Raw genomic sequence first — 9,656 nt, 5'->3', positions numbered from 1 at the left:
AAACGTAAAAGAAATAATAAAAGTATCCTAAATTTCATATCGAAGACACATCTCTATGTCGACTAATTCCACTAAAAAAAACCTTTTGAAACTTGTGAAAATGGTGGTATTTCTATTTTTAAAATGTTATCTCTAGCCACACTTTCGTAGTTGCAAGTAGCATATTTATTATGACCACTGTAGATAACAATAAGTTTCAACACTAACTATAGAAAGTTAAATACTGAAGCAAGATGCAGGCCAATCGACATGCTACGTTTTCATTCCTGTTTTTCATTGGAAGCCTTCTGGTTTCCATGGTTATAGTACCAGGTGTTTTAGAAGTTTCTGGAGCACAACAAAGTAAATCGTTACAAACGAAAGACGACAAATCAGGTAAATGATTTTTTTTATTTTCAGTTTAATGTGTTAGATGTATTTAAATATTGTCATTAAACAACATATTTTAGTATTGAATACATTTATGTGAGTTGTCATTTGATAAAAATACTACTTGTTATTTTAAACGTTTAAGATTAATTAATGTTTTAAGAATAAGTTTTCAAAAATGTATAAATAGAGAATAACATGCTACTGTCTTTTGATATCAATTTTATCAGGCGAGGCTGATATGGGCTAGAAAGGGCGAGGCTTGCCGAGCCCTTTCTGCCCATATCAGCCGAGCCTGATAAAATTGATATCAAAAGACAGTAGCATGTTTTTCTATTTATCATGTAACACATAAAAACTGTCAAAATAACAAAATAATCTACTTTTAAATAGCGAATTTCGTAAAAAAGGGGATTTTTGTTCAAAGAAATAATTCTTGAAAACAAATTCCTCCGCCCCTGAAACTTAGAATTTGTAAATAAAATGGCGGCCATTTTTTCTTTCGACTCCGATAAAAGATAAAACAGAATGTAGGTCTAACATGATAAAATTCTTACCTTTAATTAAAACAGTGATCCAAAAAATCCCTTAGAATCACATAAACTTTACTCAAATTACTGCACTTTTTGTCTTAAATTGTAAAATTCAAAAGTTCACGATAATTTCAATCAAACAAAAGTCCAATTTGCAATCAAACACAAGCTTCACAAAGATGCGTCTTATTTTTTTAAACGAAACAATTTGTTCACTTATTTAATAATCCGGCAAAATAAAGTAAACAATCACAAGTTCTCAAAGAAAATCGTCAAGCCTGTTTGTTATGTTTACATGTATAGTATGACGTGAACTTTGATGATGTCATTTGCAATATAAATTATGACGTCACTTCATTTAGTTGGTGTTAAACCTATTCGTTATCTAATTTATTCGTAATTGAAATCGAAATAATAAATAAATATCGCATCTTGATTTAAGACTTGTAAGGGTATGCAATGACATTGTAGATTCACATGCTGATGAAAATGAGAATATAAGCAATTGAAAAAAGTCCGTTAGAAATGGGCGGGGCTTATTTTTGATATCAGGTTACTGACCTGATATCAAAAATAATTATCAGGCAAGTGTTATCGGGCATTTACCATAACAGTTGCATGATAAAACATACAGTAGGGACATTGAATGAGCGTACATTCAATACTTAATTTATTTCACGAGTTTGATAAAAACATATATTATTCGAGTATTTGGCTAATCCAAAATGACATCAGGAAAATTACTTCTACGCTTAATGGAGTTCAACATATTTTCTCAATCATGTTAGAATGGATTTTGTTCTTGCGTTGTATTTTCATACTGCCTGGTTTAACGTTCAAATGCTTTGTTATTAATATTCCTGCACATATAAACTCAAACAGTGCGTTATTGTACGGCAACGCAATCAATATTGATATATTTTTTCCTAAATATATACAATACCGTTTACAGGTCGTAAAAGCAACACAGGTATATGAATAAATAATTTTTATACAATGCATGATGAATCATAAGATGGCACATGATTTCTTTTATTGTGTTTTTCCCTGCTTTTCAATGACGTCATTATAATCCAGATTTTTCTGTCAATTGTACTTTTTACAATTTGAGTGCTATCATTTAGCTAAATTATTTTTCATTTACCTGAACACCTTATTATACTATTAATATAGTCAGCATTTTGTTTATTCTGTTATCATATCATTGTAAGATCTTTTCAGTAAATATATATATTATTCCTTTCTTTTTTAAAACAGTGTCAGTAGTTTCGCAAAATCTAAACGAAAATTTGCTCGTCTCAATCAACAAAAGACTTCTCAACGACCTCGTGAGTGCAAGTTACAGGTTCCTTTACATGGTAAGTTGACATAACATTGTAGCGCCTTTGAAGATTCTATTTACCATGATTTACATTTAATAATAACTTATTGTTTACCACATTATCGTTATTTAATCTTATAATAAATGTAATATGCAGCTCTGTATTTATCATTCTCTTGTTAACAAACGCTTCTTTTTCTTAACAATGATATTTTTGTAATGAAAATATGGCTTAAGACATTTACATTGTTCCTTTTTCTTCAATTAAAAAAAATGAAAAAATGCTGTTATGCTGTGCTTTAACTATTTGCTCTAATGTCGAATGTAGCGGTTATGCCTTTAAAACAACAGAAGAAATAAAAGTCATTGTTTGCTTTTTTCAGTCTACTTACTTTGGAAGAGCTGATGTAGCGTTACCAGGGTTTTCAAAATATTTCCGCAAGTTGTCGGAAAGAGAGCTTGAACATGCCAATTTCCTCATGGCATACCTCAACAAAAGAGGTGGATATGTGGAATTTAGAAACGTTGAGGTAATTAAAACATTTACAATACTGGGTGATTTATCATTTCAGGGTATTAAACAACTATATATCTATTTTAAAATTAGGAATTGTATAATATTTTAGTCGATTAAACATTGTTGTAGTGACTCAGATCTATATTTCATAAGCCTTGGGCGTTTTTTAGGTATTCATTTTGCTTGTACTGTGGTTTGTATTTATTCTGATTATGATTTGTTAATTAATACAATTTTATAATGTTATAAATGCTTGCGAAGTATACAAATATCAAAATTGTGAGACATGTAATTAATTATAAAAAATTATAAAAAAAACTTTCTTCATAATAAAATTGTTAATATTTTTATAATATATCATAATTATTTTTACTATTTTGTACTATTCTGTGGTATTTAACATTATATTTTATGTTAAAATGACACAACTGCAATGTGAGTACATGATTTACAATATTAACAGCTACATGACGGAAGTATATGTTCGTATCATATTGAGCTCAATCTGGGAATGTTCTATCAAAAATTCTGAAACTCGTGCAAAAGTAACAAATGTGGCATTATCCCCGCATATATAATTTGAAATTTCGGCAAATATGATCGTTATCATAAGAATAATAAAAACATTAAAAATGTCTTGCATTTTGTCATGAAAATGAACAAGCTTTTAAGTTGAGTTAAAACATGGAATAGTTTTCATTGTAAACATTGCCACGTGACCGCTTTTATATCAAAAAGAGGAGAGAACATCAAATGCTACGTGACACACATAGGTAGCATTACTAATTTTTCATTCATTTTCATGACCCAGGCCCATTTGTTATTTATAGAATGTAGTTGGGCGGAGTCAGGACCCTTGGGTTCCAACTTTGTAGCACCAGCTGTCTATACAATTGGTTGAAATGTTAAAACGCTACATTTGGTATATAAATTTAATTGTAGAAATGTATTCCGCTCTTATACTCAAACAAACAAATGTTTCAATATACATAATATCTATATTTTAGGGACCAACAAAAACACATTGGCTTGACGGTCTAGATGCGATGTATTCTGCATTTGAAATTGAAAAGTCGTTAACTGATAGATTATTAAGTCTACATAGAAAGGCTTCGAAATATGATGATCCTCATGTAAGTGGAAAGTTACAAATATCTGAGCAAATTTTGCATTTTGGTTACAAGAATTGATATAATCAAAGTAGGTTTTGGTGTCCTTGCCAATGGTCGTGTGTTGCTGGAACTTATTAAGAGATATTTTCATCAAATGCATCAAATTGCAACCACCGTTTAACCCTGTGTGATTGTAAAAGGCGACTAAATAGGTCCTTATTATTGGAATCTATGCATCTCTTAGCTCCAGCAGATGAGGTGGTTTAATTTTGTAACATCTGAAGTTAGCCAAAATCATCTTTCTTGTTTCGGTGCCATATTAACTAAATTGTCTTGAATTGAAAAAAAAACACAAAAACTTCATTTATATATGAATATCTTTTTTTCCAGATGACACATATAATTGAGGACAAATATTTGGATCCACAAGTTGATATCATCAAAGAAATATCCGACCATATAGCGAATCTGTCTAAAATGATGGGGGAGAACTACGGATTGGGAGAATATGTGTTTGATAATGACTTGTAAAACAAACAAAAATGAACAAGATACAATGAAATAGTATAAACTATCTCTGGTGTAATTCGCAGGGATTTTAATCTGTTAACAAAACTCTAGTGTATCTAAATATTCTTTAAACGTTTCGACCTTACGGTCTGTATCAAAATAACATAATTAGCATAATTTTAGTACTACCTTGTGCTGTTCTAATAAATTAAATAGTATAAGTTTCATTATTGCTAGTAATAGTATTAGAACGATATCTAAAACGAAAAAAAAACTATTTTGAGGAGACTTTAACGTTTGTTTAAATGTTCAGCTCATTCATGTAAGACGAATAGTTATGTTTTTCCTTACAGCTACATAATAAAGAAATGATGTTTTTATTGAGTATCAATGTTTCTTTCTCTACTTTTACCTGACTCTGTGAAATATTCAGCCGTACATTATTAACATCCACTTTAAATCTATACGTAAGTTATTGTGAAAATATAATGTTTTCAATGAAAACTTCGAAGTATCTGTGTTGTTGTTGTTGTTGTTGTTGTTGTTTTGTATTAAATTATTGTCCTCATAAACCGGTATCCAAACGGGAGTAATAGTATTTGCCAATCATATTTAAAGATCCTGTAACACATTTTTTTCATGGTTTTATTTCATAAATATGATGCTCAGGTTAAGATTTGTCAATATTGTAAGTTCAATAAACATTTTTTATAAAAATATTTCCCAATTTAGCATTTCATGTAAATAAAGGGAGGTAATTAGAAATTAATTTTCTTTAAGTTCTAAGTCAAATTTTCCAATAAGAAATAAATGCATGTAATTTATTGATTAAATATATTGTGCACAAATATTTGCAGTACACATTTTACATATTCTTCAATGTTTGAAAATTGTTTTATTTGCATAATTATATACATATATAATCGTTGCAAGTGTGGTATACACACAGTAACAATATCAATCACAAAACATACAGGATCTTTAAAAACATATAATCCCCTTTAAGGCAATCTGCTGTGAAACAAAGTTTAGCATTTGATATCGCAAAATGATATTTACAGTAGTGGAATCGTATCAAATACAGACAGGTACTTACATTCACGTTAATCAAAAAAACAGAAAAACAAAAGAATTAAACACTGTTTAAACAACGTTATCACATATCATTTATATACAAAAAAGTCACAGAAATATTCATTTAAAGGTAACAATTACAAGTCCTGGCACCGGTTATAAAGATTGTTAGATATTTTATAAAGGTCATAAAATCATTGACTGAAGCTTAACTAAAATACAAGCTATTTCAGATCACTGCTATTTCGACAAAGCTTTCTCATCAGCAACTTCAATACCTCTGGGAGTAGTTGTTAACAACTTTTCAAATTCCTTTTTATTTAAACTGTGGACATAAGTATGTTTAGTACCCATTGATGGTGTGTTCGCCGGTGTTATGACATACTTTTTCAAAGACTTGCGTATCCTTTTAATCAAAACATTGTCGGTCTCAGTCTCTTTAACTACTTTATCTGTATTCTTAAACAGAACATGACCATGCATACCAACCCACTCTCGGGTCCACTTTGAAAGACGTTGAAGTTGCATTGCTTGCAGCTCATTCATTCTCTCCGCTTGTGTTTTTCCGCCGGAACGTGATTGTTGCATCACAGCGAGGTATTTATCTTTAGCGGAAGGTAATGTGCTCTGGTACGCCAGGACGGCCTCTGATAAATTACTTACAGTTTTAATCCCTTCCTTGTCGCCGTCATTTATAAGTTTGGCGGGCAGCACAGTATAGTCCCACGTGTATGGTTTTTTGTCAGCGTTTGGTTTGTTTGTGCCGATATAATTACGCTGATTCCGTTTAATCCACCCTTAAATAGACATAAAATAACATTTTCATTAGAGAAGCTGGCTGACACTGATTTAAAACAAAAATAGCAACGGTCTTCAATACAAATGAATATGTTACGAGCATAAGGAAGGTTTCACTAACACATGTAGTTACAACTGTCATTAGCCTGTTTGCACTAAAACGGGAGATATGCAATGCTATCTGTCGTAATTAGTTAAAAATTAGTTAATTCTTTTAGATTAAATTTTGTTTAGAAAAAATGCATCAAAAAAAAAACAAGGAAATTTATAATTGTTTTGCAAAATAAAATTGTTTTGCAAACACGCATGTACAATAATAATACTTTATTATTAAGATGTGTACATTCTAAAATGGTCTTTCTTTATGTAAGTGATAATAACTGTAGGTATATAATAGAATGTAGACTAATAATGTAGCCAAAATGCAATTGCTGAACAGATACATAGACAATACCTTGAGCATGATTATTGTCTGTATTCCTTGATAGTGTCCCCCTGTTGACGTGTTTTCCCCAGTATGGATAGGCCTGTGGTACAAGTGTCCTCGGTGACAACTTTTTTCCTTTTACTTTCATTTCCTTTTCGTCATTTTGAGTGTCCGTACTTTTCATAAGTTTGCTGTTACTGTATAAAAGTAGTGAACCCGATTTAGTGATATACGTTTTCGGGAGTATTACTTCAAAAGGTCTAGGCGACATTTTGCCTTCTTTTAAAGTACATGCAGGTGTGTTCGCCGCGCTGGTCCCAATGGTAACGCTGACCACATGAGATGTTATTTGTTCTTGCAATTCGGAGAATTCAGAGTCATCAATGTGTAATTCCAGCGTTTCTGTGTCATTCGATTTTCTAATTCGTCCAGATCCTAGCATTAAGTGAGACCCTCTGGACAAGATATTGCTTCTGTCAACACATCTAGGTGAATTCATTAGCAATCCATTTTCAGGATATATAGAACAGTCTGTTTTTGTTGTGTTACTTTGTTCGGTTTGTATCTCCTTTATTGGTGTTAGAATATCATCAAATGTAGAAGTATTTACTAATGGAATTGCAATTCGATTTCCTTTCACAACTTCTTCTTCGATGTTATAGAAATTATCTGCTTCTTCTCTTATTTTTGATTCGTCGGTTTTATAAACTGCAGAATTACTTCTTTGTTTGTTTGCTGCAGAACTCTTGCGAGAAGCGGATAAACATCTTGTACTTGAGCTACCGCGACTTTGTGAGCGGATATTAGCTGAGGAACTACTTCTAGGCGTAATAATCAAACTTGCAGAATCAATTCTCTTTTGAGCATCATTTGGTTTATTTTCGGCTATAAAACGTTGTGGATCTAATTTTACTGGTGGACACTGTCTAGAGTTTGGTCGACTTAACGGAGTTGCATTTCGAGAAGATAGGAATCTGTTGTAAATCTCAGAATATCTATCAGATTTGTATTCTGTTGACCGGTCGTCGAAGCTATCCATCCTAGATGAGTGTGTATCATTCTAAATCTCCAAAAGATTTTATGTGCGTCATTCACAAACACCTCTTAATCATATTGAAATCCAGATGATTGTAACAAAAATATTTTGTAACTAAATGAAAAGTCTAGCAGAAAATGTCAGCTCCATCTGAATATTACAGACAAGATTCTAATATAGATCTTCATAACACAACAGATTGATTCACAACGACAATTTCCATCCTCAGAATTATAGAAAAAAAATGTTAAAATTATTGTCAGCAAATATATATATATCAATATAAACTTATGTTTGTGAACTTACTTTTCTCAAACTACTGTGCCAAAATGTATAAATTTTATACAAATGAAAAGGAAAAAAACAGACTATATAATTACGGCACAGTTGGTAATTGCTATTGTGTTTATAATGTGGGTATTTTTACCTTGTTACCTCTTTCGGATAAATTAGAAAATTGTTTCTTTTGAACAAAAGAAAAACCTGTAATTGGAAAAGTAATTGTTTTATTGCCCAACTCACCTGTTGTAAATTTTATAAATATTTGAAATACAATAGTACAGTCAATTTGGATTGAACGCGGTATGGTCTTTTGAATTCTTTATAATTAAGTTTATCAATAACTCCCAAATAATCATACATGTATAATTGGTTGACTTTAAACCAAACAATTCAATGAACTAGGGGGTTGGATAAAATTATGTGGTCGTGTGAAAGTGTTTATTGACAGGTATAAACAATTATACTTTGCATAGTGTTTTAAACTTACTTATTGTACGTTTTCATTTGGAAATGTTTTGTATACTGTCAACGTAAACTCCAGCATTAATCTATATATCTATTATAAATAAATGCATGTGTTGAAATGGGTCAAGAAATTAGTTTCAAAAATCAAAATTGATATTCCTGTTTATAAAAATTGAAATTTGATATTGTCAATTACTTACTGTTACAAGCATACGAATTAGTTACATATAAGGGATTTCATTTTAATAATTTCATCACAAAATACATTGTTTGTTTCCTCTTTTTAACCGGCCTTACTTTCATGCGGCAAACATTATTCAATATAGAAACCTTTAAGATCGTCAATAGAACATATTTCAATCTCGGCTTTATAGAGCTACCGTCTACAGAATATCAATGTGACAATTTTGTATCATGTTATGAAAATCAGCATCATAGTTTCTAAAAACTTAAAAGATTGTAAAACTATTTAAAATATATAATATCGGTCTCAGTCGTGTTTATTGTCTATTTAACACCGGTTTGGAGTTTGATGAGTAGAAATTGACCACGAGAGCCCTGGGCTTTGTTAACCATCAGAGAAAAAAGCAGCCGCATATTGATATTTTACAAATGTATGCTAACATGTAATATATGTTATATGACTGTGTGATTTTTATCTATGTATACAAAATCCGAATGAAATAAACAGGACTACGTGTTATAAAATTATATAGAAAACAAGGTCAATAAATAGAAACCAGCGTTATATAATTATTTACATGTAACGATGCAATGATATGATTAAAATCACTGATAACAGGTTGATTACACTCATTTTATAGATAATTTATTATCGGAATATATACGTGGTGCGATTTTAAGGTCAAAGGAATCCGTTGACCTCAGTTTTCATTCTAGCTTGATTTTGTACTAACTTGAAATACTTTTACTTAAGTATTATCATTATTTCGTGATGTCATCTGTTTAATCTAGATATCAACTCTTTGTTTCTACTTCAAGGATTCTATATCCTGCTTTTTCGCCCTTTTTAAAAGTGTATAAAGCTATACATGTCTGTAGTTTACAAAGTATTGTTTTATTTTCTAAAAAGAATAATTCTAGATTATCTGTATAGAAAATTTCCTTAAGAGCGAATGGCGCATGCACGAAACGATACAAAACCCTCATACTATTTTGTTCCTGGACATCATATTCTGTTCAAATTAATTA

The 9,656-nt window shown here is 30.7% G+C and overlaps 2 protein-coding genes across 2 annotated transcripts; one reads left to right on the top strand and one right to left on the bottom strand.

The window, feature by feature from the left end:
• The first annotated feature begins 69 nt into the window (after nucleotides 1–69).
• On the top strand, nucleotides 70–4,878 carry LOC132733880 (soma ferritin-like). The gene is made up of 5 exons (XM_060720607.1): nucleotides 70–375; nucleotides 2,160–2,260; nucleotides 2,607–2,753; nucleotides 3,748–3,873; nucleotides 4,243–4,878. The coding sequence occupies exons 1-5, from the start codon at nucleotides 234–236 to the stop codon at nucleotides 4,381–4,383; spliced, it is 657 nt and encodes a 218-aa protein (XP_060576590.1). The 5' UTR covers nucleotides 70–233; the 3' UTR covers nucleotides 4,384–4,878.
• A 94-nt stretch (nucleotides 4,879–4,972) lies between these two features.
• LOC132733878 (uncharacterized) lies at nucleotides 4,973–8,488 on the bottom strand. Its single transcript, XM_060720603.1, has 2 exons — nucleotides 6,689–8,488; nucleotides 4,973–6,233 (listed from the first exon to the last, which is right to left on the bottom strand). The coding sequence occupies exons 1-2, from the start codon at nucleotides 7,698–7,700 to the stop codon at nucleotides 5,677–5,679; spliced, it is 1,569 nt and encodes a 522-aa protein (XP_060576586.1). The 5' UTR covers nucleotides 7,701–8,488; the 3' UTR covers nucleotides 4,973–5,676.
• Between the last annotated feature and the right edge of the window lie 1,168 nt (nucleotides 8,489–9,656).

The sequence above is a fragment of the Ruditapes philippinarum genome, unplaced genomic scaffold (assembly GCF_026571515.1).
Source record: "Ruditapes philippinarum isolate M1 unplaced genomic scaffold, ASM2657151v2 ctg105_1_1_1_1, whole genome shotgun sequence".
Taxonomy (NCBI): domain Eukaryota; kingdom Metazoa; phylum Mollusca; class Bivalvia; order Venerida; family Veneridae; genus Ruditapes; species Ruditapes philippinarum.
This window is presented reverse-complemented; position numbering and strand designations above follow the sequence as displayed.

Coding starts and splice junctions, on each gene's coding strand:
- LOC132733880 (XM_060720607.1), top strand. CDS start 234: ATGCAGGCCAATCGACATGCTACGTTTTCATTCCTGTTTTTCATTGGA. Junction 376..2,159: donor AACGAAAGACGACAAATCAG/GTAAATGATTTT, acceptor TTTTTAAAACAG/TGTCAGTAGTTTCGCAAAAT. Junction 3,874..4,242: donor CGAAATATGATGATCCTCAT/GTAAGTGGAAAG, acceptor CTTTTTTTCCAG/ATGACACATATAATTGAGGA.
- LOC132733878 (XM_060720603.1), bottom strand. CDS start 7,700: ATGGATAGCTTCGACGACCGGTCAACAGAATACAAATCTGATAGATAT. Junction 6,234..6,688: donor AGACAATAATCATGCTCAAG/GTATTGTCTATG, acceptor TGTCTATTTAAG/GGTGGATTAAACGGAATCAG.